Genomic DNA, 27,500 nt, shown 5'->3' on the forward strand with positions numbered 1-27,500 from the left:
TTCTCGTGATTTGCATAGAATATGTTTTTTTAACAGATTGTTCAGATCATGTAAATGAAATAATTTAATAGATTGTTGCTCTTTGAATAGTTTTTATGCTTGCTTGTATACTTGCTTTAATTTCAATCGATTTACAGAACAATTAACTGAAACTAGAAAATACATTTCCTGCAGAAAATGCGTGTAAATGCTGACCAGCTACATTGCTAAAGCTGAAATAAATTACCGGCTTTAAATGCACAAGTAGGTAAAGCAGTGAGAAAAGTTGAAAAAGTGGGGATGGTTTAAATTAGTATAACGTTCAATGAAATGTTAAATAAAACCACAAATGTATGAAACAATAGTGGAATATTTTTTTATTTTTCTGAAAAGCGGTTACAATGTTTTGACACATAAATTGTGTATGACAAGTAAATGTTGCGGGCGTGAGAGCAAGTCATAGAGGTTTTACGATGATTTTCCCATGCCTCCCACTGTGGTGATGATCACCCACTCTAAGTCATGAAATTGTCACTCCCTGTTAAGCGCAGAAAAAGACATCTACCACAAAACTGTAAAAGTTATCATGAAGCTGAATACAACTGTAATAGCTAAAGGTTTTGTGAACGGTTTAAAATTTGAATGACGTCTGTAGGTGAAAGTATGTGTGAGGAGTAGCATTTCAAAAAGAAAGAACCCTGAAGAGGATCTGAAGATTGACTTTAATGTAAATAAAAAATAAATATAAAGGTTAATGTTTTCCCATCATGTGCTTATAGAGCTGAACATTTAGACATTTGAATGTTTTTTGTAGCTGAACGCATGTAGAAGTATGAGGCTGAATCAGCATTCACACAAACATAAGATTAATATGTTTTACAAATAAAAAAACCTGTGTTGTGGGTATGTTTCTAGCGGTGGATAACACTGATATCTACTGGATGTAGCAACATACTAATACATAAATCCACTAAAGTTTTTTAAATTGACCAAATCAAATATGTCATCATTACATTACTAGCACAAAACCTGACCATTGAATATGCAATTTATAATTTTAATGACATTTTATCCATAGTAATTAGTGTTTTGTGTTGATCTAGAACCACTGTTCTGGCTGTCGTGGCCTTTTTGGATGCCTTTCAGAAGGTGGCAGACATGGCTACCAACACCAGAGGTAGGACAACTTTTTAAAGTCTCGTTTTAAAATTTTGTACTGTTTGCATTTAAAGTGTATTCTTGCTGTAAAGCACTTTGATGGAAAGCGCTCTATAAATAAATGTTTTATTATTATTATTATTATTATTAACTGTGTGTGTGTTTTTTTTAACAATGTTTGTGGGGTCCAAAAACCGGGAATTCCAGTATACTTTTGGGGTCCCGACAGCTTTGTGGGGCCAACATGCTGGACCCAACAAGTTTAAAGGGCTGTTTGAGAGTTAAGACTTGGTTTTAGGGTTAGGGTTAGGTTATGGTTATGGTTATGGTTAGGGTGAGGGTAAGGGTTAAGGTTAGGCATTTAGTTGTGATGGTTAAGGTTAGGGTAAGGGGCCAGGGAATGCATTATGTCAATGATATGTCCCCACAAAGATAGTGCCACAAACCATTGTGTGTGTGTGTGTGTGTGGCTGTACCAGAGAACCAGTTCCCAGCTCAGAAAACAACAAGCTGTGTTCACTGTTACCCTTTGCCAAAGCTGTTGTGTTTTGCTGTTCTGAAGTGCCGTCCACATGGCAGCACCACCAGGAATCTCATTATGTTGTTGAGATATTATCAACCATGCAGCCTGCTGATTTCTCCTTTTACTGATTAAAGTGTTTCCAACAGCCTAAAGTTACACTTTTTACCAAACTTCAAAGTTAACTGCATTGTTTACAGAGACAAAATAAAGGATGGAGGTATCTCGTAGAGGACAATTAAAGCTATTTCTGCAACAGGATATATTTTGTTAGACTTCTCAATGCAATAGGACGATAAGTTTTCCATTCTATAGATAGTTGCAAACAACATGGCTTTTGGAGGCAGAGACCTGTGTTTGGAGGTATCTGTCATAGACGGCAGTCTGTCATATCTTTAAATTTGACTATGAATAAATTCGAGCAGAGGAATCCTCAATTCTGTCTTTCCTTCATAGTTTCAATATGGCCAGGCTCCTGTGCTTTTAATCTGTCTCGGTTAGCATTATAATTGCAACTAGAGGCTGCATCTCACTATAATTCCATGTTTCATGTTAGCTAGAAAAGCCAACCACAGGGGAGGGCAAGCACACAAGTTCACATTTTTTCACAATGAAATGAGGTGCTTCTTTTTTACACTTCTATGCATGAATTTAACATGAATTCATTATGCAAACAAGAGTTTTTCTTTTGAAATTGGGCATTTAGGTTTGCATTTCCTTGTGATTGACACATTGGGTGATGCGGTTGAATGTGCCTTGGATGGAGCGTGTTGGATCTGTTTCCATTCCCATCCCCTAGGCCTACAACTAAGGAGCAACACCAGCGTCTTATACACAACTCTCTCTCTCTGTTGCTGTCTCCCAGCTCTGGCGTTTTATTTATGCTCGCCATCGTGTGACTACCTCGCACTCAAATCAGCTTGTTGTGCTAACGTCAGCACCTGTTGCTAATAGCAGACAGCTTAAAGATTACGGGTGGAACTCACTGTATCAATCTACATAACACAAAGAAAATTCCTTTACCACAACAGTATTTTTTGACAAGTTGCCTCATTTCTAAATACTTACTCCATTATCAAGCTATCGTAACATTGTGACATTGGGTTTTCCACCCCCTGCTGCAAGCGCATCCTGGATTCTTTGATCCTTTGAATGCAAAGCTAAACATGATATTCTCTGAGCTACACTCCAAAAAAACTCTACTGAACTTTACAGAATTATAGTCAATGGATTGTGTAGTGTTTTTGGCTTGACACTCTTGATATTCCCTGCGTAGGCTTACAGCTGGGCCCTAGCTTTAATCGAATGTGGGCTGAGAGCTGAGAGGGTCAGACAAACATTCACCGCCCACCAAAGGCCATCTGAATACTATCGTACCAGAGAGGGAAACGAGGAAGACTACCGTGGCTGTAACACAGGGAATATCTCCTCCTGTTGTGACTTAATAGGTGCCAGCTGCCAGACAGTGTATGAGATGCGGATGTGTGTGTGTGTGTGTGTGTGTGTGTGTGGCCCCAGGTGGCATCCTACAGAGAAGGATACAGGGAAGAGGCTCGTGCTGCTTTTACAGGCCAGAAAGGAAATCACCAAGCTCTGTCAGCTCATTACACATGCCGCTACCACTCCCACACACACACACACACACACACACACAGAGGCAAAAATATCACATATATGATGTGGCAAGTAGACGAAGACTGTGTATCAGAGGGTCTTTGTACTTTTTGTTCTGATGAGTCATTCCTGCTGGAGTCCATTTATGAAAATGCTGTACAATCGCTGCTCTTTCTCAGTGTGTGATGTTCTCTAATGGATTTGTTAAATGGATAGAGGCGATAGACGGCACCAATAATGATGCTCTCTGTCTTCCTACCATTTGCTATATCAATGTGCCACTTATTACCGTGTGTGTGTATGTGTGTGTGAAAGCCAATGGGTACTGATGATGCTGTGCTCTGCTCTTGTACCGACACTCCCATTGATGAGCCTGCGTGGGCAGCCCCATTCAGAATGACAACCAAACCAAAGTGTTTTCATCAGCTAAATAGAAATGATAAAAACTGTCTTCTTGAAGGTAATATATGTATGGGAGTGTGTGTGTGTGCTTAGTACAGTTGAGGCTCATTACCATGAGCTTCAACTGTACTAAGCACAGCCTCAGTGGGCTGCTAGCATGGCCGTACACTGATATGAACACCACCAATTTTCACATTGAAGACAACTATAGGGGATATACAGAAAATCCTGGACTGTATAGGCCTCCGATTATGTGTCTCATAGTACTTATTTAAACTCTTTTCTGTATGATTATTTAAACATATCCACATATTGAACAAGTCTGTATACTGCATCACAGACTCTGTCTGTGGGGTTTTCTTCTGCTGGATCAGGGCCATGCTTTGTTTTCTGCTGGGTCCCTAACGATTAGACACCAGATACGTTCAGTTGTCCTCTTAAGCTGATAAAGTTAAAGAACGGAGCCATGGAGGGTGAGAGAAACAGTTTTTCTTGTTTGGTTGGAATGTTGTGTGTGTGTGTGTGTGTGTGTGTGTGTGTGTTTGAGAGAGATTTAGCAAGTGGGTGAAATCCAGCAGGAGGAAATGTGTAATTGTTTGTGAATTCCCTGGCGAGGGGTGAATTTGAGTGCACTTTCAGATGTGTTCTCCACTCTTATAGCCCAAACATCCACTATCCCCAGGGCAAACTGGCCACGTGTGTGTGTGTGTGTGTGTGTGTGTGTGTGTGTGTGTGTGTGTGTGTGTGTGTGTCAAAGTATGCATGGGTGCATGTGTGTCAGTGTGATGTTTCCTATGTTAAATACCATGTTTAATTGCACTGTACTACATATATTTTTAAGATTCTTTTTTGGCTTTTACTGGCTGTATTGACAGGACAGCTTACGTAAGTAAGGGAAGTGAGAGCAAGATGGGGATGACATGCAGCAAAGGGCCGCAGGTCTGAACCAAACCTGCGGCCGCTGCAGCAAGGACTGAGCTGAAAAGACACACACAGATAAGCACTGAGGCATAGACACACAGCATTATTTGTTTGTTCCAACATTTTGTTTCACTTTAATCGTCCAATGGGTAGGAATCTCCCCCATCTAGCGTTGAGATAATATATCGCGATCAGCTCTCTCGCTCCACACAGTCTGTATTACAGCTACGGTAGCCTTCACACTTTTATTCATCAAGATTTGCAGACTGTTAAATAAAATAAAAAAAAAACAATTTTTTAAGAGATAATTAAAAATGACTTTCAAACCAAAATAAAGATAGCAGAGCATCCAGAGTTCTGCTTCATGTTGTATGAACTCACATGTTAAGTCAATTCAAAGTGTCCACCATGGCCATTGCATTGTGACATCCCGGATGCATTAAACTACCATTTTACAAACAAAATGACATTGAGGTATAAAAGTAATAATATATAACATTTACTTCACTTTGTGTAACAACTCTTGTTTGAAATATGCAAGCTGCTGTTTCACATAAATAGGATCGATTTCAAGCTTTTGTGTTGTGTGTGTGTGTGTGTGTGTTGGGTGGTGGTGTTGTGTGTGTGGTGTTTGGGGTGTGTGTGTGTGTTGTGTGGTGTTTTGTGTGTGGGGGTGTGTGTGTGTGTGTGTTTTAAGTGCTGGTCAGGGAAACATTTAAAAAAATGAATGTCCGTGAGAAAACCCTTCTGTTTTTTTACATCAGCTCCTCTCTCTTTATTACCAGGGGACAAATACCATTGTTGTTTATGATGATGATGATGATGATGGTGATGATGAGGATAAACCTCGTTATATCCCTCCCCCCCTTTCCCTCTCTCTTTTTGTCTCCACACATACTCTCTGCAGTAGCTGCAGCAGTAAAACCTGGGTCAATCCCAGGACTCTCACTATGCACACTTGGCACAAGGAAAAGCTGTAAACCGTGTGTGTGTGTGTGTGTGTGTGTGTGTGTGTGTTTGGTGTGGGGTGGGGTGTGTGTGTGCGAGAGAGAGAGATATGAGCATCGTGATCTGATGGTACAGAATAGCGTTTATTGCCAGGCTTCTTGGCTGCATCTGAATGCAAGGTTTCATAATGAATATCATAAATCTTATTTTTACACAAACACACACACACCACACACACACCGCAGCACACACACACACACACACACACACACACACACACACAACACACACATTTACACAGACAGTCACCCTTCATTCTTTAGATGCTCTAATCTCTATTGTTTTACCTCTTACACAATAGCAACTGATATTGACTTTTTTTTTAAGATTATTTTTTAAGGATATTTACCTTTATTTTTGACAGGACAGATCAAGACATGAAAGGGGAGAGAGAGGGGCGAACGACATGCCTGCTCTACCAACTGAGCTATCTGGGCGCCCACTGACTGTGGTTTCAAAGATGAAATGAGAACCAAAGTTTTTTCAGCTCTAGGCCACGGCCACCGCGAGGCGAGGAAATATGTAAATATATACGGTTATTCTCAGGTTATCTTCGTAACACTTTGTCTTCTTAACACTTTCATGAAATGCAGAAACCAAGTGCAACTCCATTTCACATGTGTTAAATCTATCTTATCCTTCATGTTGTCCTCAGGTCAAATTTACCCGTATTTTATATTAACGTTCTTTGTAACTACCCAATTGTAATTACCCAAAATAACATGATAGATTCCCCACACTCTTTGGCAATCTGTACTTTCATTACTTTTGTTGTTTTTGAAATGATTTCTATCTTCTGTTACGTTTAATAATGACACAACTTTATTTCAGTATTCAATACAACATTATTTATAGTATCAAATCATAACAAAAGTTATCTTGAGACACTTTACAGCTAGAGTAGGTTAGACCACACTCTATAATTTACAGCTAGAGTATGTCTAGACCACACTCTAAATTTACAGCTAGAGTAGGTCTAGACCACACTCTATAATTTACAGCTAGAGTAGGTCTAGACCACACTCTATAATTTACAGCTAGAGTAGGTCTAGACCACACTCTATAATTTACAGCTAGAGTAGGTCTAGACACACACTATAATTTATGAAGCCCCAACAATTCTAGTAATTTCCATAAGAGCGAGTAACTAGTGCAACAGTGACAAGGAAAAACTAATCCGCCACCCAGACTCTTGGTGGGCGGATTCTGATGGGCCGGTTGGGGGGGGGGGGGGGGGGGGGGGGGGGTGATGCACAGTGGCATCAACAGTCACAATAAAGAATGACACGCCATGCTGTAAACCGTTTAAATCTGAGCATTCGCAACTCACATCTGCACTTGACCAAGCTTATGCACATGCTCCGCCTCCTTTTTTTTGGAGAATTTCCGTAACAGAAACAGCGCCACCTATAAGCCTGGAATATGAAGTAACGTGTTGAGTCATTGCCAAATGGATCGTTTGGACGCAAATATTCTTGAACCGATGCCAGGGAAGACGGGGGGAAGAGATCGGTTTGGTACGTGTGGACTACATGTAGCCACACTGCTCCATAGATTTGTAGTTTTCTGGCTACACACTCTCTTCATGCTTTCTCTATTACACCCTACACTTTATAATGTCAAATAACATTCTTAATACTGTACATTTAACCCTTGTGTTGCCTTCCCGTCAACCATGAAAAAAAGGACGTTTTTTGTCTATTATCACTTTTTCTGTCATTTTTGTCACTTTTTCAGTGTTGTGGGTGCTTTTTGATGTTTTTTCCAAAGTCATTTGATATTTCTAATGTTGACATGTTCAGCGCTTATTTCAAAGGCCCATTTTTTGTGATAAAAAAAACTGAAAATGGGTCAAATTTGATCCGAGGACAACATAAGGGTTAAAGAAAAAGAGTGATAGTTTTCATACTAAGCAAGAAGTGAGTTGAAACAGGACACTTAAATGCAGACGGTGAAAAGGAAAGCAGAGAACATAGGCTGGGAAACTCATTTCCAACATGTTTATCTTCTTCTGTGATGCCAGAGGAAGGGAGCTGGGGGACAGGAAGCAATGAAGTTTATAGGAAATGTGGTCTTGATTTCCAGAAGCATTACCACTAATAATACCACTAGTGTGACATAGAGGCTGCCAGTGATCCTGACCCCGGTCCCATGCGTTTACAGTCATTTCACCAAGGTAGGAATTTTAATTAAAGAGCAGTTTATTTGTGTTTTAAAGGGCTACACACAGCTCATGTAAAGCATGACAAAAGAGGAATAACACATTGATTTCCTGTAAATAGAGAACTTCAGATTTGTGGCACAGTGGCGCTGTGTGGAGAATAACGTGTTTCGATGGTAGTGAAATGATGCAGAGCAACAGTCGAGGATTGTTCAAGACCCCCGAGGAATGGAGTGATGACTTTATGAAAAGACAGAGAGGTCCACGCTTGAGAGAGCAATAAAGACAGAAAACGGACAGAAGAGGGCTGTTGTGGGGAATTGTGAAGAAGTCTTCAACGGCAGGCCTGTGCCGTCACTGTGGATACAGGCATCAGCTGAGTCATTGGGATAGTGGTTTGCATCCTGTTCTCCCCCCCCCCCCAGCCTTGTCAGTTTCATCACCACCATTTATTTTGTGCTGGGTGTTGTTAAATACTGTTAACGTAATACAGTGGACACATATTTTTTCATACAGTTAAACTGATAATGTTTAGGTGGGTTTGATTGCATTCTGTTACTAGCCTACTTGTTGTTGCAAAGGGGGGGGGGGTCTGTGGATCAGTGGAAGAGCGGTCGCCTGCCAATTGGAAGGTTGGTGGTTAGATCCCTGGCCCTCCTATGTCAAAGTGTCCTTGGGCAAGACACTGAATCCCGAGTTGCCCCCGAGGCTGCACCATTGGAGTGTAAATGTGTGTGAATGGTGGCTCCTTGTACGGCAATGGTGAATGTTAAAAGTGGTCCGGGTAGTCGTTGCGACTAGAAAAGCGCTACATAAGACTGGCGAGTCCCGGGCCATGTGTAGCCCGCTTCCTCAGTGCAGCCCTTCAAATCAATTTTACAATATCACATTATTGCTTTCACAGGTATTGGGAGCAAGCGGCCCATTACATTCCAATTGTAATTATACTGTCCAAGGTTGGAGAGCACTGCCTCAAAAGACAAGAGCTTTGTTGCCAAGCAACTGCCGCCTTGTCAGGTCTTGACCGGAAAGCCTCATCTGCAACGACACAGCGCGAAGAGAGACATAAGTTAGGTTGGGGACCAAAGGGTCGCTGGTTCAAGTCCCCATACGGACCAAAGTATGGTGGTGGACTGGTAGCCGGAGAGGTGCCAGTTCACCTCCTGGGCACTGCCAAGGTGTTATTGAGCCAAACCCCCAACTGCTCGGGGCGCCTTTCTATGGGCAGCCCCCCCACTCTGATAGCTCTCCATTTAGTGCATGTATAGGTACTGAGCATGTGTGTGTAATTCAGGCCTGTGTGTAATAACAGAGTGTAAACATTGTAATTTCCCCTTGCAGCATTAATAAAGTATACTTTCTTATTATTAAAAAAGAAAACTGGACCAAGAGAATTGTGTCTTCCGGGCAAGATGGGAAACACGGAATTTGCGCTTAGTGTGCCTGGAAACAAAATCAGAAAATAGTTATAATAATAATAATAGTACATTTTATTTAAAGGCGGCTTTCTTGGCACTCAAGGACGCCGCACAGGGAATTCATAAATTAAGAACAGCAAAACAAATACTATACAACAGAAAAACCAATACTATACAGCAAAACAAATACTATACAACAAAGCAACAGAAAAGGCAGAGCAACAGACATTTAGGTGGAATAGGCAGTTTTAAACAGATGTGTTTTTAGTTGAGACTTGAAATGGGGGAATGAATCAATGTTTCTAAGTTGGAGGGAGGGGGGGGGGGGGGGGGGGGGGGGAGGGGGGGTGGGGGTGGGGGGGGGGGGGGGTGGGGGTGGGGGGGGGGAGGGTGGAGTAGAGGGGGGGTAATAGTTACTGAAATAATGACGATTGCACACCGCGGCGAGTGAGGTCAACGAAGCTCCGGATGCCGTGTCAAGGACGCTTATCAAAAAGTCCTTGGGAGCTTTTGACGCTTTGGCCGATTTGGCCGCTCTGACGAGGCAGCGCAAAGGACGTCCATCCGATTGGTTGATGAACCGCCTCATTACTTTCTGCTTGTTGCTGAATCCCAATGCAAGCGCAGATAGATTTGCCGTTTCAGGCAGCTGAGGAGAAGCCAGCTTCCATTGAGAATGAGAGTTTTCGGTAACTTGAAGGTGGGCCGGTTTGTACGTACAGTAATCCTGCTACGCTCTGCTTACCTGTATGTCCTGCTGGTGCCTTGTAATGCCGCCAGTGGCCTGCTATGCCATGAACTACTACAAAAAACTACTAAACTACTATTTTTGGGGACGTTATGCCACTCTGCATTCGACCCCAACCGATCGTCAGACACCCCTACCAGGCTGGGCGGGTCTGGGTTGGGTCTGGGTCGTCCAGGTTTCTCCTAAAAGGAAGTTTTCCTGCCACTGTGGCCCTGTTGCTTGCTCTGGAGGGAACTACTAGACCTGTTGGGTCCTTGTAAATTATGGAGTGTGTTCTAGCCTACTCTATCTGTAAAGTGTCTTGAGATAACACTTGATACTATAAATAAAATTGAATTAATTGAATTGAAATTAATTGTATATCACTTAGATATGTAGATTTTTGTTTCTGTGTTAAGTTTGTTAAATGAGTAGAAACATTACTAAATACATTTGAATATGAAAAATAGAGATCCTGGTTAAATAAACTTTAGTTACCAGCTTATATGTTTTCATTAATTTAGTAGAATTGAATGATACAGGTTATGGTATCCTACTGGTGGAAGTACACAGAACTAATCCGGCCCGCAGGTAGCTGGGATAACATTTATGTGACCCTCTCTATAATCAGTGTTTCCCATCCCCTAGCTAGATGTTTCAAATGTGCATTCGTTAGCTTCTTTTAGCTAACGGTCTCAACCATAGCTACTTTTAGCTAACTATTTCAACTATGTATCCATTACTTTTAGCTAACTGTGTCAACCTTAGCTATGTTTAGCAAACTATTTCAACCATGTGTCCATTAGTTACTTTTAGTCTATTTCAATTAGATATCCCAATAAGAAGTATTAATAAGAAAAAAGAAGTGTCTGGTATTGTATTCCTTTCTGTGTGTGTGTGTGTGTGTGGTGTGTGTGTGTGTGTGTGTGTGTGTGTGTGTGTGTGTGTGTGTTCATTCAGTATAATAAAAAACCTATTTAACACTACCTCATTAACTAGCTGGCTGGCAATCCATGTTGCCATGCACTGATGACTCCCTGGGTGGGAGGAAGAGTGGTAACACTTAAATGTGAGGCCACTTAAGTTAATACAGCTACAAACACACACACACACACACACACATACATACACACACACACACACACACACACACACACACACAGGCACGGATGCAACTCAGCAAGAGTGGTTTCCCTTATTCAGCTTGCAGCATGGCACCCCCCCCTGCACAGGCCACCTGCTAGTTAATACCACTACTCACACACACAGAGACACTCCCACACACACACACACACACACACACACACTCACCCCCACATGCAATTCTAACATGCATGCATATTAGCTTACAGGCGTGTGTGTGTAAACTTGTATAACCACTGCAAAAACAATTGTAACGACACACATGCATGGTTCAGCCTGTTGAAATTACATGTGATTGGAACAATGATCAGTGAGTATTGCCCTTGAAGAGAATGCTTAAGATTCACACTAATATCAGCTGTGTGATATTTTTGAATTATAACGTGTGTTACGCCTTCATGTCTCCCCCTTTTCTCGCTGCAACTCTGACATGGATCGGACGTCCCTTCAGCCAATCACAGACAAGTGGGATCACATTTACGAGCATGGTTGCCAGGCAACAAGCAGAGAGAGAGAGAGAGAGAGAGAGAGAGAGAGAGAGAGAGAGTGAGTGTGTGAGAAGGAGAGGGAAGTGGTGGCAGAGAAAAAAATAGCCATGTTGTTGCCAAGAGGAGAGGAGAAATCTGAGCAAGATGGCTTAATTGCATTTCACAGAAAACAGTAGCGTGGCGTTCACGGTCAACTGGAGAGGCCCTTGATCGGATACAGTGGATGATGCAACCTAAGTGGTTGAACTGGGGAATGTAGGCTGCTATACATAACTGGGTTAGCATGATGATAAGTCAGCTACTGACCTTGCCCCAACCCCACTGAATACATTGTGACCTATATGATCAAAATCTATAATTTAATTGTCTGCCTTTCTCCGAGTTTGTCTCTATCCAATGCCCAGCGGGGCAGTCAGAGAATCAGCCAATCAGAAACAGCTTAGCTGGATTATTCATGTTATTTGGAGATTAAAAACATAAAATGAGTGCCATTGTTGGGCGGCAAAGGGCCGGCCACACTACAACTATATCGAGGACAGTGGTGGATGATATTGTAAGGATCACTTTCAGGGCAATAGAAACACTGAGAGCCAATCAAAATCAATCCCAATTTACAGGGTGGCACATTCAAACATATTCATAATAGCATAGGCTAATAATATGTGAAGTGTACTTACATTTCATAAAGATCAACATAATCTCTCTCTCTCTCTCTGTTCTTGCTGTGCGCATATACTTTTCAACTGTTTTATCATTCCTATCATTACATCCTTATGCATTAGAATGAAAAACAAACAAGAAGCGTACGCCTATTCTGGAGTTTTATGAATCGATTAATCGTTTTACCAGAAAATAGCTGAAAATGTTATGAATATATTGTGTGTTAAGGAATATTTTCCACAGCCAAAGATCAGCTGGATACGACAGCTTGTTCTTTTCAACTAATGGTCCCGACATTAAAGAAGCATTTTGGCTCAAGAAAATGACAAGAACTATTAGTTGTTAATCAAAACAATCAGCAGTTCATTTTGTGTCTATCGACTAATTTGTGTATTAGTGATTCTTAAAATAAGTTCTTTCTTCCCTTCTTTTTCACCCTCTTTACTCACTGTGTAAGCAGGCCCTGGCTGAGAGGCCTGCTGCTGTGGAGCGCTACAAAAAAATAACATTGTCTTTAATTAAGCCTCAACCTCAGTGTGCGTCTTTTTTCCTGCACAGCCACCCCCTATCTCTCTCTTTCTCTCTCTCTCTCTCTGTCTTGCTCTCCACCATAGAGCTTTCCTCTTCTCTCCAACTCTTCTGTGTTTCCTCTACCCTTATGCTCACCCCAAACGCTCATCTCTTCTCCTCCCTTCTCTCCTGTTCCCCCCTGCTCCATTTTACTTCCAATCACGTATCTCCCATTAAATCCTGCCTCGCATCATTCCTAGTCCTCCTTTGCTCTCCTCCTTCCCTTTCTGGCTCTCTCTTTCTCTCTCTGAGGACATTTCCTGATGTCACAGTGCAGTATTGTCCCAGAGGTCAACAACACAACACATGCTCTGTTGCACACACACACATGCGCGCACACACACACACACCACACACACACACACACACACACACACACACACCACAATACACCACCACGTACATATGCAGTGCACTCCTTCAGTAAGCATGGGAAGCTGAGCTCAGTGAGTCTTGCTGCTCCAAGGCCAAGTCCTGTTTAATGAGACAAGAGGCTGGAGTGAATGTAAGAGAGAGAGAGAGAGAGAGAGAGAGAGAGAGAGAAGAGAGAGAGAGGAGATAGAGCGAGAGAGAGAGAGAGATAGAGAGAGAGAGAGAGAAGTGAGAGAGCGCAGAGAGTTAGTGAGAGTTAGGTGTTAATCCGTAGCATTAACAACCATCAGCCAGGCGTGATAACTGGTGTGGCTGGTGCTGGCTCAGCTGTACGCACACACACACACACACACACACACACCACACGCACACACACACACACTTGTACTGCTATCCTTCTGACATCAATCTGTACACCCTGGCCGTAATGATCAGAACCATCCACCCTTTGCTCTTGAAAGTTATCACTGCATCAATCATTTTATCTTTAGTTGTAACACATCGCGAGGTAAACAATAGAAATTTGAGTTCACATTATACAGTAATTACCAGAAATGTGCTCTTACACGTATCTGATTGGCCACAGCATTGTCAGACAACCCAGCATTTTGTTCTACTTGTGTTCAGTGGTCTCATTGAAATAGATGAGGACTTTAACTGTCCATTATTTTCATCATTGTGAATTGGTTTGTCTTTGAAATATCAAAAAAAGATGATAAAACATGTTTTCTGGGCTAAGGTAACCTCTTTAAATGTATTATTTGGTCTGATCAAGAGTCCAAAACCAAAGACTTTCAATTTACAAATATGTAATTTGACGTCAAATTCTGAGATGTGGGGAACCAGCACATTAAAAACTAATTTTTAATGAATCTAATGTAGTGATAGCACAACACTGCCTCTGTATTCCTCCTCAAACCCCTGAAGCTACAGAGTGGACTCGTTATATTCTGGCGTGTGTACAACATATTCCTTCCTGCTTCCGTCACGTCTGTTACGCATGTGCTTCCATTTGTCCTTCGTGATGCGCATGTGTCTATTTGCGTACAGGTAGTGCGTGTGTACTTCATCTTTATCCATTCAATTTTTTTTTTTTCTCTACCTTCCATTTGCTGCAGCTCTGCCGCTGGGGTGCATTGCCATGGCAACAGTGGCACACACAGATGGCACTGCGTTTGTTTTTGGGGGCTCTCTGTCTAACGAGGGGTGAGGCATTCCAACACACATTTCCTTTTTATATTAATTATATAATATAAACATCTTTGAAGGTGATTCATGACCTTGTGTTAAAAGACAGTCTCAACTCAAGCTCACCTTGTGTGATGCAGTTCTAATATAGATTACATGTTATTACATGACTAAATTGCTAAATAATTGCTATATATGAGAAGTTGCACACCTCTGGAGCAGCTAGGTGTTAAGTGTCTTGCTCAGGGACACATTGGTTGAGGTAACGCAGTGGGAATCAAACCCGGATCTCCCACACCAAAGGTCACATCCCCACCCCCGACACAGAGGCTGTGTATTTCTGTGTAGGGCTGGGTACCGACTAAATAGCCTCTAAAGTATCAAAAAAAGCTTTGTCATTAAATACCAATTTTGAATACTTGAGGAGTAAATCTCATCCAAATCAGTGAGCCAATAAGTATGCAGCATGCCTCTACAACGGTTACGGTGAAGCGGAATAAGGACCCAATAGCAGAGTGGAGGGAGGCGGGCGGGAGCAGGTACACAAGGATTTAATAAGTCCAAAGTCCAAGAAAAACCTTAGGGAGCCGAAAAAGAAACAGCAACATCCAAAAAAATACAAGAATCCAAAAGGGTCCAGGGGAGAACAAAGGCAGGGAAAACTCACAGGGACAACCAGGCTACAGGAATGGGAATATTCAGCAAGAACACACGGGAGTACACAGATTGAGACACAAAACAACCTGACAAGAGACAAAGGGGAACAGAGGTTAAATACAAGAGGTAAAAAGGTAACGAGGAACAGGTGATACGCCAGGTGAATCACATTAGGGCGGGGCGGGACAATCAGACAGACAAGAAGTAAAACTAGAGACAAGACGAGACAGAGACCAGGCTTCAAAATAAAGCAGGAAACCAAACATACAGACACTCACAGGGGAATACAAGACAGGGACAGCGACACAAGACCAGCGAGAGAACTAAGACACAAACACGAGGAGACAAGACAGGACCAAAAAAAACAAATGTTCTGGAAATTAAAGGAAGTGGTTGCAATTGGCCAGTTTAAACTCTTGCTCAAAGGTTTGGAAATGAAATCTATGGTCTGTAAATTTTTTGAAATAGTTTTATGAAATTGTTATGAAATTGTCTGTAATGTACGGAATTGTTGTGATCTGTGCCGCTGTCTTGGCCAGGACTCCCTTGAAAAAGAGACTAGTAATCTCAATGGGATTTTCCTGGTTAAATAAAGGTAAAAGAAAAAATAAAAGAAAACCCCCAAACCATAACACTAATAATGCTTATGAGTGGTTACACAGAGACGGGGCTTACATAGTAGGAGCTGAAAAATAAATAAAAAAGATCTTTAATGTGTTATGTTGTAATTTCTCTTTGTTAAAATGGATTATACAATTGATATTGGAAAAAGATGTCTTTCAGGAACCAGTATCAAATTCCCAGTATTGGTACTGGTACCTGGGAGTCTCTGACAGACTTAGTCCGTGTACAAGAAGCCTGTGAATTCACTTCGACCCCCCCGATGGGAACGCTTCTGGGAACGCTTCTACGTTACTCGTTATTTGTTGTGCTATGTCAACAGTTCTCTTGACAGTCGCTGGAAGTTGCATCATAGTTGGAGAGAGACTCATTAGCAGCAACAGCAGAACAGGGTTTCCCACAGCTACCTGACCTCCTGCCAGCCCGCCTGCTCTCATTTAAAGTGCTCTCAGAGACACACTGTCCCCTCCTGACCGTGTGTGTGTGTATGTGTGTGTGTTATATGTTAAATTATCTGTGTTACTGTAGGGGTCGTGACCCAGTCGTTCTCTCATTCTGCTAACTTTCCTCCAATCTGGTTTTCTGTGATGGTTTCTCTGTGGGAATCAAGTGATGCAGCGGAGCATGCATGATCGCCAGACTACATTACCCACAATGCTATATTTAGTCCACTGCAGTGTGTGACTCAGCCCAGCCGAGGCTAACTCTTACTTGTTAACACTTATGTACAGCTACATTGACACTTGTCTTGTAGTTCTTTTCAGAAAGACTGGGCCACAAAAGCAGCATCATAACAACCATGATTACTGGAAGAGACATGATCAAATCAAGATTGTACTGCCAGAAAACAGAAACACATGCTCACACGGAATGTGCAAATGCTGAATTTTTTGGGATAAGCAAAATGCAAATCCAAATCATATGCTGATAGGTATGTCAGACGCTGAGGGATGTATGAGTCTGAGATTAAACAGGCATTATAATTACATTAAGGGCTAATATCCATTCACAAGCATGTGTACGTGTGTGTGTTTGTGTGTGTCTTTCTGCTGTTTCACTGGCACGAGACACACAGACAACCTCTCTCGCCCTTAGGCTGCTCATATGTTGCGTCCATGCAGATGGCATGCTGGGGGACACCATCCGTAGAACGCATGGTTGAGTGCTATTAAGACTGAGCGAGAATGTGTGTGTGTTCTGTACATGCACATAAGCACATGTGTTTCAGAAGATATGTAGGGAGCGTGTGTGCTCTGTGCGGCAGTGATTAGTGTGTGATTAGTGACACGAAGGGTGGATGAGCGGTGAATACCAAACACTTTTCCACGCGGGGCATGATCATGTATGTTTCCAAGCCTGTGTACGTGCTCGACATGCAAACCAACGTGTGAGGAAGCCACGGCGAGCAGTCTTTCTGAATGCTCTGTGTAACGTGTGTGTGTGTGTGTGGGAGAGAGTGTCTCAGTTGCTCTTTTCTCGGAGCGCGTGTTAACAAATAGCTGACTTGACCTAAGCTTTCTTATTCCTTCTTTTCTAGGGATGTAACGTTTACACTCAACTCACAATTTGATCTTATTTTGATTTTAAGTTCGAGATACGATTTTCTAACAGATGAGGAATGAGCTGCAGACAAATGACTGGGATAAAACATTCCTGGGAACTGTGCAAAACAGCAGATGTGTCCTTTTAACAAAAGTGCAAATCAAATTGTATTTCATCAAAAATTAAAAACAAAACCTCTTCCAATAAATAAACCAAGTCGGTGTATTGACGTCTGTGGTCAAATAAATGAAATCAGAAGTAAATTACATCCTTGGCTGTTTGAAAATTGCATCACAATTACTTTTTTTAAATTTTTTTATTGATTTAAAAGGTTTAATTTTTTGAAATTGTTTTAAAAACAGTTTTTTTCCCCTTAGTTTTCTTATTTCTTATTTTTTTCTTATAGTTTTTTTGATTTCTTTCTTATTATTCTTGTGATTTTTACATATTTAACAGATTCACGATGCATTGTTACATCCCTTCTCAGTGCTGTCAAACAAATACAGTAAAAAAATAAAAAAGATAAGAAGGAAATCTCATTTGTTGAAACTGATCAAAGCCCTCATTTTGGCGAGTATCAACCTTGCATGTGTTCTTGGGCAAGACACTGAGCTCACGTTAGCCTTGATTTCCTGACCCCTGACCTCTTTTTCTTGCTTTGCTCAATAAAACATCGCCTGACAAGAACAAGTCATTGCAGGTCAAAATCTTAAATTTAATAGGTCATAACTGCCGCACCAGGGACGGACATATCAGCTTGTTGGTGATCAACATGAAGGATGCATGCATCATTCTTGGTAGCAACATGTTTTTTAGATCTAACTGCTGACTTATCTTGAATTGGACCAAAAAAGGTGCCAGTACCCTAACTCAGCAGTTGCTTGACATGATCATTGCATGTGTCTTGGATATATTATTATTCATACGCACTGTATACCTTGGGGGTGACTCCAAATAGTGGATGATTCAATCTAAGGAGCCTGATCGACTATCAATCTCAGAGTAGAATTGTTGCAGTGTCTGGAAATGTGCTCATGAAACAAAGGATTAGTCTATTCAGGCTATATGGGTGTGGTGAATGTCTGAATTGACATATAATTGCTTGGTTTCTCCCAATAAATCATGATTTATAGCCTATTTCTCTATATTAGTTCTATACTCATGTGGACCAGTAGTGCTGGTACCCAGTACTGGTTAGTACTTGCAATCTGGGTGCAGTGGCTATGACACATGCCTTTGGTGTTGGAAATCTGGGTTCAATTCCCACTGTGATACATCTACCAATGTGTCCCTGAGCAAGGCACTTAACCCCTAGTTGCTCCAGAGTTGTATGACCTCTGACATATATAGCAACTGTACGTTGCTTTGGATAAAAATGTCAGCTATATATACATGTAATGTACTTGCTTAATTTGGGGCGTTTTCACACGTACCTCATTTTGTCTGAATCAAAATTGCAGGTGAGAAGGTGCCTCGGACCACGGTCCGGATCAAAGGATCAAAAGAGGCGGTCTCAGTCCAGATCAAACTGAACCCTGATGCGGTTTGTTTATTGTGTGCAAGCATTTTTTGGGATGGGGAGTTTCGGACCAAATACAAGAAGCTCTGGCTGGCCCTCCTTGTGTTACAAGACCGGGGAAGCTCCTTTAAGGAATAGCTTGGAGGCACTTAGTGTGTAGCTACATGAGAGAGTGAGTGACGAGTCAGAGCTCAGAGCAGACAGCTGTCGGCTATCAGAGCAGAGAATACATCAGCAGTTTGCTTGTTAAGTGGTAGTAAATGTACAGTGTAAGATTCCATTTGTCTCCAGAAAGAAAGTTCCCGTGTCTTGCTTCTCAACATCGCACAAAAAAAAGAAGAGGGGAGAGCAGCAGTCAGTTGAAAAAACTCCCGACAGAGAGAGCGGATACGAGAGGACGGGGGAGCCTGTCTACAAATCACTGAATTATAAATATCTGGAGACAGGGGCCTAGCACAACATTCTGGGCCCTGTAGAAGGCCATTCTCTATGGGCCCCTCTCCGCATCCACAGCTACTTGTTCTAGCATCTTTTTGGGCCCTTCTCACAGGGCCCTGGGTACTCAGTCCTCTTTTTTCCCCCCAAGTCCGACACCCGTGGAGACGCAGCTCACGCATTTGATGACGGCAGGACGTAGTTTGATCACGTATACAGTAGATCTTGAACCAAAACTTACAATGGAACTGTAAATATATACAATGTGACAAAAATATAAACCATGGTCCGGACCGCGGTTTGGATTTTCAGGTGGGAAACCGCCCTTAGGTTCTGTCTAGCTATACATCAGTAGTTTTCACTGTATTTTAGGCCAAGGACCACTTAGCTGAAAGACAGAGTAGGGACCCCCTACTACATACTGTATACTGCATTAAAAGTTGCATTAAACTGGGCTGGATGGATAAAAATGAATGGCAGTGGATTCTCTGGCACAATGCTTAAGTTGAACCGTTATATTGGCTACCTTATGCTTATCTTCAATGCGTAAATTAAAAGTTTTTTTTACAAACAGACCAAATTTATCTTTGGTATGTAAATGTTCAGAAATATTTTAATTTATGAGAAAAGAAACTTTCAACAACAAAAAAAATGTTAAACACAATTTGGCGGCACCCCTGCACCAACTCTGAGGAACCCCTAGGGGTCACGGACCCCCTGTTGAATATCTCTAATCTTCATACTATCATACAGTACACTATGGGAGTGGTACATATGGTACAGTATCATCTCATCTAACTTTCCAGTCCATATATCCCAAAATGTCAAAGTATTTTCTTGAAAACATGTGGAGCATAGGATTCAATCTTGATACAAATACAGTTATATTCCATGTTCCAAGACCCTGTTGCCATTATAAAATTGCACACCAAGAATAAGCCAAGTTATCTCCCCCTCCTGGCAAAACCTTTTATCTGTTATTTTAAGGAGAAAAAAAGATTGTTGTCAACAGATATTTCCACAGTGTATGGGTAAGAATCCTTGACTTGTCGGTGGTGATAACCCTCTGTTCTTTGTGCATGAATGTTTACTCTTTATTGAAGTGTTGCAAGTCCAAAGTGAGAAAATTGCCCAGAGGCTACAAAATTGTCCAGCTGACCATCCCGGCATGTGATACCGGAACTCAGATTTTTACTTGAATGTAACACAGAGTATTTGCCGGAGCAGTGAGAGCTGTTTAAGATCATGTGTCAGGGCACCTCGAGAGGTTAGGAAGTTGAGACAGTGTTGAAAATCAGCTGTCACCTACAGTCCACCGGCATCAAACAGTGGCCTGTGTGCTTATTTCTTCCTTTGAAGGGTTCATTGCATGGGTGGAAACTGGTCTTAATTTAACCCTATTGTTGTCCTCGGGTCAAATTGACCCATTGTCCTATATCAATGTTCTTTTTAATTCCCCAAAATAACATGATTGATTCCACCCAACGCTCTTTGCCAAGTACAAATCTCTACTTTCTTTAATGTTGGGGCGTCTTATTCAATTTTATAGCATTTGAAAAACAAATTGAAGTGGTTTTGAAATAGTATTGAGTAAAAGTTGACACATTCCACTCTGTGTTTATCCATCCATTCCTTTAATTGTAGTCTAAATAATTCCTTATTCTAACTCAAACATTAGGCATAATTTCCTATAAAGGAAGTTTATTGACCATAAAGTCCAAAAATAACTGTAAAACTAGTTAATACGTTATGGTTACGTAGTGTTAAAAACATCAAAATAAGCGACAAACATTGAAAAAAAGAGTCAAAAGTGTTAAAAAAAGGAACAAAAAACATAAGAAAAAGTGAAAACATCGATAAAAAGCATCAACAAAAGTGTTGATATTCAATTTGGATGTTCAAGACAACACAAGGGTTAGGAATCAAGGCATTTTAATTAAGTCCTACGGAGTGCCTTGGATTGTTTTTGAAGAGGATATATATTCTTTCTTACATTTTTGTAGATTGATGCCAGTTTCCAGTGCAATGAGCCCTTACAAAGATGAAAAAAACATCTTCTTGCAAATAGCCGGGCTGCAGTGTTCTGAAACCTGCCAGTTCACACCAAGGCGACGACACGGTCCATCATCCGAGTTTTAGGCTTTTTTTTGTGGCTGGATAAATCATTTGTTATCATTTGCGTCTAAATATGGACGCACTTGTATGTGGATAACGTCATTGATATTGATATACTCACTACAGTTACATTTCTAGTGATGAATCGGCAAAAACGCGTTTTATTTCTCTGATTCACGGCTTTGTTCTAACGCCTCCCTCTCTCCAGTCACTCTTTATCTCCCTCCACCATTAGGGCTGCACGTAATGAGGAAAATATCTCATTGCGATTATTCTGACTGATATTGCAATATGATTTACGATATTGGAGGGAAAGATCATTTTTGTACCATTATTCTCATTTTCATTGAAAATGATTGAAGTGGGATTTTTTTGCGAGGATCTATAATCAAAGATTTTTTCTTTAGTCTGTAGGATATGATACGTAGGCCGGGACGTCTCTGCAGAACCACCGTACTTTAGTTTAGATTTGTTTGACATATATTTTGTCTTTAACAAATATTGTGCCCCCCTGCGATTTGTATATTGCATTAGTTCATTTTGCAACATTTCAATAAAATTCCAATTAATTGTGCAGTCCAATCCGCTATATAACGTATGGATGGTCGTTGAGGCACCGTCTTAGCTCTGCCATTTTGACCAGCTGTCCGTAACATAAAAATAAAATGGATTATTGATAATTTTATTTCTATAGATTATAGCTGACTGTACCGGATGACGTTTCTATTGGCTGTTGGAACAGGTGACATGTCTTTGTGTTGCTTTAGTCTCATATCTCATAAATCTCTCAGATCTCATGACTGCTTTCACAGTCAACTCACAGAAGTCAGAAGCCAGTAGATGATAGGATACGGACCACAAAACAATCATGATCAGATTGTTTCATAAAGGGATCATAATACAACTATGTAGTGGAATAACATTGGACCTTAGAATGAAATTCAAACATCAACATTTGTATCAATGAGAGAAAAGATGTCCAATCAATATCGGGCTGCTAAGGTGCACAAATGTATTTTCAATTGACTTTCCCATTTATTGATTCTAGTTCGGTGTCACGTCGCTGGATCAGAGGGAAGGGGATTTGAAACCGTACTGTTTGATGGTTTTGTGATATTGCTTTTCCATTATATGTTTGGAAATGCATTAGTGAGGTCATCGCATATGGAGCTAGTAGGGATTCAGTTTCTTGCTCAAGAACACTTCACCAGGGTGGCTGCTCGCTCACAACCCTAAACCTGACAACAGCCTTCCTTTACACAGTGCTGGCAGAAGTCCCCCCCCCCCCCCACTCCTAAAGGGACTTACCGTCTCCAACAGAAAACCCTGTTCACCAACTGCTCCTAACAGCTCTGTTGTAGTCCTGTCTTTACTTCAGAGACAAACGTGTGTCACTTTGTAACACACGTTGTAATGCTCGCCTAGCTGCTAGCATGGCATTCTCTCATACTCTGCTCCTGACTGGCTAGTAGTCCTTACCTAGGTACTGTCAGGGCCCTCATCCTCTGCTCCTGACTGGCTAGTAGTCCTTACCTAGGTACTGTCAGGGCCCTCATACTCTGCTTCTGACTGGCTAGTAGTCCTTACCTAGGTACTGTCAGGGCCCTCATACTCTGCTTCTGACTGGCTAGTAGTCCTTACCTAGGTACTGTCAGGACACGCCCTCATACTCTGCTTCTGACTGGCTAGTAGTCCTTACCTAGGTACTGTCAGGGCCCTCATACTCTGCTTCTGACTGGCTAGTAGTCCTTACCTAGGTACTGTCAGGACACGCCCTCATACTCTGCTTCTGACTGGCTAGTAGTCCTTACCTAGGTACTGTCAGGGCCCTCATACTCTGCTTCTGACTGGCTAGTAGTCCTTACCTAGGTACTGTCAGGACACGCCCTCATACTCTGCTTCTGACTGGCTAGTAGTCCTTACCTAGGTACTGTCAGGACACGCCCTCATACTCTGCTTCTGACTGGCTAGTAGTCCTTACCTAGGTACTGTCAGGGCCCTCATACTCTGCTTCTGACTGGCTAGTAATCCTTACCTAGGTACTGTCAGGACACGCCCTCATACTCTGCTTCTGACTGGCTAGTAATCCTGTCCAGACTATTTGGCATACCAAATCTTTCAGAATAGAATCTATGCAGAGTTTTATCAACTTGCCTTTTACTTTACAACACTCAAAAACCACAAAACCAGGAAGGAGTGAACGGTTTCTTGTGTAATGTCAGTGCAATCTGGCCTGTTTCCCTTTCTGAGTTGCTATTTTTAGCAGCAGAAACTGTCCTTGGCCAAACATTTTTGATTAACCATGCCGTCTGGAGGCCTAGAGTTTAGCCCAGCCTTGGTCTCTGGGGAAGGAGGGAATGTGTATTTCAGTTTGTATATTCGACTGTGTCATTGTGTGCGTGTATGTGTGTAAAAGAGATTTAAAGCCTCTGTAATCAAAGCCAGAGAAAGTGCCTGCTTTCCCAGGCCCAGCTGACTCCACTCCAAACCAATACACCAGCACACTCACTGTTCTACAGTATCCTGCTTCTTAATGGGTCCAAGGCGCTGAGCATGTGTGTGTACATCTGTGCATGTGGGTTTGGAGGGCAAATAAGTAGTCTGGTAGTGGGCTTCGTCTATGATGTCAAGGGTCATTTGCCAACTGGTTGCTGTAACCCTGTTTTCTTGAAGTTAGTTTCTAACTAGTTTCTTAACTTTTTGGTTCCTGAAGTGATTCCCCCATTTGTTATTGCCATTGACGTTTCAGAAAATGTTTATATGAAAAATTATATAAGAATGGCTGATCATAAAATAAATAAATACGAGTTTCTCCTCTGGAACCACATTGTTGATCTCATTTACATTAGGACCGGGCAATGGATTGATATTATTATCGATAGATATCATCTTAAACCTTGGACATTGCAATATTGAGATATGACATTGTTTCTGGTTCTAAAGGCTGCATTACAGTGATTTACCAGACTTACTGGCTGTTCTATTATTTGACTTTACCCACTTGGTCATTATATCCACATTATTTATCTAAAATCACATTGTGTTAATATCGTGTGAAAGCACCAATTGTCAACCCTACAATATCGCCGCAATATCAATATCAATGGATTTGGTCAAAAATATCGCGATATTTGATTTTATCCCTATCGCCCAGCTCTAATTCACATCAGATTATTATGATCTGTGGGTTTGATGATGGGCCCTTATTTGAATGCCCCCACCACAGATGTCAGGGCAGGAAACAAATATTCTGGATGTGTGCTTGTGGCTGACGTTGAGGGGACCGTTGGTGTTTCTGATGTGGAACAGAACGTGCAGTGCATCACACAGTACTGGATGTGAGTTGAGCAGGATGTGACAAAACAGAGAAATCCTGTGCAGACAGAATATACAGAAAACTCCTATATTTTATGGCTTCTACAATATACAGTTAGTGCTATGGGCTGTCAAGTTGTTTGGATGGTTATTCCCATATGACAGGAAAGCAACACATATCTCCCTTAGACCGGAATTCATGAGAATAACAGAGAGGAAGGGAGGGACCCAGGCTAAGATAGAAAACTAAGACATAGAGCAGACACAGTTTAACGTGATGTCATCCCGAACACACATGAAGTCAGATCTCCAATACGTTTTAAGCTAAAGCTTCTGGTTTTGACCTTTGACCTCTTTCTTCTCTTCACTGCGGTCATCATCCTGTTTCTCAGTTCTCTTCTTCCTACCACTCCCATAAGTATGAATGATATGGGAAAATGATCTCATGCTATGTATATTAGTCTTTTTTCCCAGATCAGAAAACATCTCTGATACAAAGACAAGAAAAATTAAACAGCATAGCACAAAGGGACAAGGCAAAGGTACAATGTGTTGCAGGACTACTATACAGTATTAGGGGACCACTAAGGTCTATAGAAAAGAGACTTCAGATACAGTATTATGGGACCACTCACGTCTATATAAAAGAGACTTCAGATACAGTATTAGGGGACCACTAAGGTCAATATAAAAGAGACCTCAGATACAGTATTAGGGGACCACTAAGGTCTATAGAAAAGAGACTTCAGATACAGTATTAGGGGACCACTAAGGTCTATATAAAAGAGACTTCAGATACAGTATAAGGGGACCAATAAGGTCTATATAAGAGAGACTTCAGATACAGTATAAGGGGACCAATAAGGTCTATATAAAAGAGACTTCAGATACAGTATTAAGGACCACTAAGGTCTATATAAAAGAGACTTCAGTACAGTATTAGGGGACCACTAAGGTCTATATAAGAGAGACTTCAGATACAGTATTAGGGACCACTAAGGTCTATTTAAAAGAGGATTCAGATACAGTATTAGGGGACCACTAAGGTCTATATAAGAGAGACTTCAGATACAGTATTAGGGACCACTAAGGTCTATTTAAAAGAGAATTCAGATACAGTATTAGGAGACCACTAAGGTCTATATAAAGAGACTTCAGATACAGTATTAGGGGACCACTAAGGTCTATATAAAAGAGACTTCAGATACAGTATTAGGGGACCACTAAGGTCTATATAAAAGCATCCAAAGAGCACCATGTCATGGGACCTTTAAATTTAAACTTTCTCCCGCTTGAGTCCACATATTATATCGTTGGTTGTTCATTTACATACCTCATACGGAAAGCAAGATTTTGCCGAGAGATCTCTGCCGAGTCAGGGTTTCAGGGTCCTCCCTGACTTCGGCCATGGTGTCTGGAAAAGTTCAGCTACAGGCCACTGGTTGGCTAATGTGACAAGCTAGGCTGTGTGTGTGTGTGTGTGTGTGTGTGTGTGTGTGTGTGTGTGTGTGTGTGTGTGTGTGTGTGTGTTTTCGTTGGACGTGTGCAAGTAGGCGGGGGTGTAGAGGGAAAAATATACTGGGGGAATCGCCGATGCTCCTCCAATAATTGAAAGGTCATTTTGATCCATTTCCCAAATTGGATTGATTTCTTGTGTCATTTATTTCAGGCAACCTTGCTACTCAGAACGCATGGACCTCCTTGATTTAAAAGCGGAAAAGGCCAAATGTCACTTAAGACGAGAAAAAAAAGTTTTACCCAATAAACTGCGGGATTTATTTTGTACTACCAGACAGAAAATCAAGTGGATCTGAAAGTATTATCTTTCTTTGAAGTACCAAAATTCGTTTAAACAGGAAAAAAGGCTGTGGTGAATTACCGAAAGGGAAATTTATATTTAAAGGCATTATTGTGACAATTAGGGCGACAAGCTCACACCAAAATTTCCCCGTGTTAAATAGGGGACTGACGGGACTTGAGACAGCTTTTTTAAAACCAAATTTAAAAACCAACAATTTTTGGTAAGATTTTTGGGAAATCAAAGCATGAAAACTGGATTTTTCCCAATAAATTAGTTCGTGAAATCCCTTTGTTCTGGCCCTGTTTAGTAGTTTTCTCATTTACACATTAAAAACACCCAAGAAAAATGTGTGTTCCCTCCGGTCTGTTTTTTTTTTCTGTGAAAATTAACAAGTCCCTATGTCGTCTGAAAATTTTGGGACTTTTTGTCTATTGTGAAACAGCAGGGGGGGCCCGAAAAGCTAAAAAACTGTATTGATATTTAACCCATGAATGAAAAAAAAAGGGCTGTAAAATATTGTTTTTGTTGTGGCCCGCCCCGTCATTGTTTATTAGGGGGGCCTGTGTCTGTTTGAGGCCTGGGGACGATCGACGGGCCGGGAAATCCTCCAACGGGACCAGAACGCGACGGTTCAGGTTCATACAGAAACACTATTCCTTCCCTTCTGAAAAACCCAGCGGGTTTGGTTTTTTGCCAAAATTTTAAATTTAAAATCCCAAAATAAAAAACACTATTTTTTTTTGAAATTTTCTGTACTAACGAAGGAAATTCAACAAAAAAAAATTCAACAAAAAAAAAGGGAAATTCTTTTTCTACATTAAAATAGGCGCGTACATATGTAAATGACAAAGAGCAAATTCAACGCAACGCATTTCCCTTTTTAGCCCTAACTTTTGTCAGTTCATCTGCTTGGAAATTTACCTCTGTCACCATGGAACACTTTTGGGTGGAGAGATGTGTTTTTGAGGGGGAAAAAACCCTGCCTGACTTGCGGGGCCCCAGGACGAGATCGGGGTCAAGGGGCTGTTTGGGGGTGTGGGTGGGTGTGTTGTGTGTGTGCGTGCAATTGTGGTTCAATTTTCAAGGAAAAAAGTCAACGACGGAAAATTGTATTTTCCATCCTTTAAAACTTGGGGTGTTTTCTGCTTTTGGGTTCACAAAATATA

At 41.4% G+C, this 27,500-nt stretch overlaps 1 protein-coding gene and 1 long non-coding RNA gene across 8 annotated transcripts in view; both read left to right on the plus strand.

The window, feature by feature from the left end:
- Nucleotides 1–27,500, plus strand: part of LOC116689034 (protein MTSS 2) — a 96,676-nt gene that overhangs the window by 28,975 nt on the left and 40,201 nt on the right. For all 7 annotated transcript variants that reach the window (XM_032515315.1, XM_032515353.1, XM_032515334.1 and 4 more), the window contains exon 3: nt 1,083–1,156. In XM_032515315.1, the coding sequence (XP_032371206.1) occupies nt 1,083–1,156 (74 nt within the window). The remainder of the gene's footprint in view (nt 1–1,082; nt 1,157–27,500) is intronic.
- On the plus strand, nt 11,577–19,106 carry LOC116689154 (uncharacterized). Its single transcript, XR_004331927.1, has 4 exons — nt 11,577–11,597; nt 12,396–12,403; nt 18,657–18,659; nt 18,859–19,106. It is a non-coding gene; the product is annotated as an uncharacterized LOC116689154 (long non-coding RNA).

The sequence above is a fragment of the Etheostoma spectabile genome, chromosome 1 (genome assembly GCF_008692095.1).
Source record: "Etheostoma spectabile isolate EspeVRDwgs_2016 chromosome 1, UIUC_Espe_1.0, whole genome shotgun sequence".
Taxonomy (NCBI): domain Eukaryota; kingdom Metazoa; phylum Chordata; class Actinopteri; order Perciformes; family Percidae; genus Etheostoma; species Etheostoma spectabile.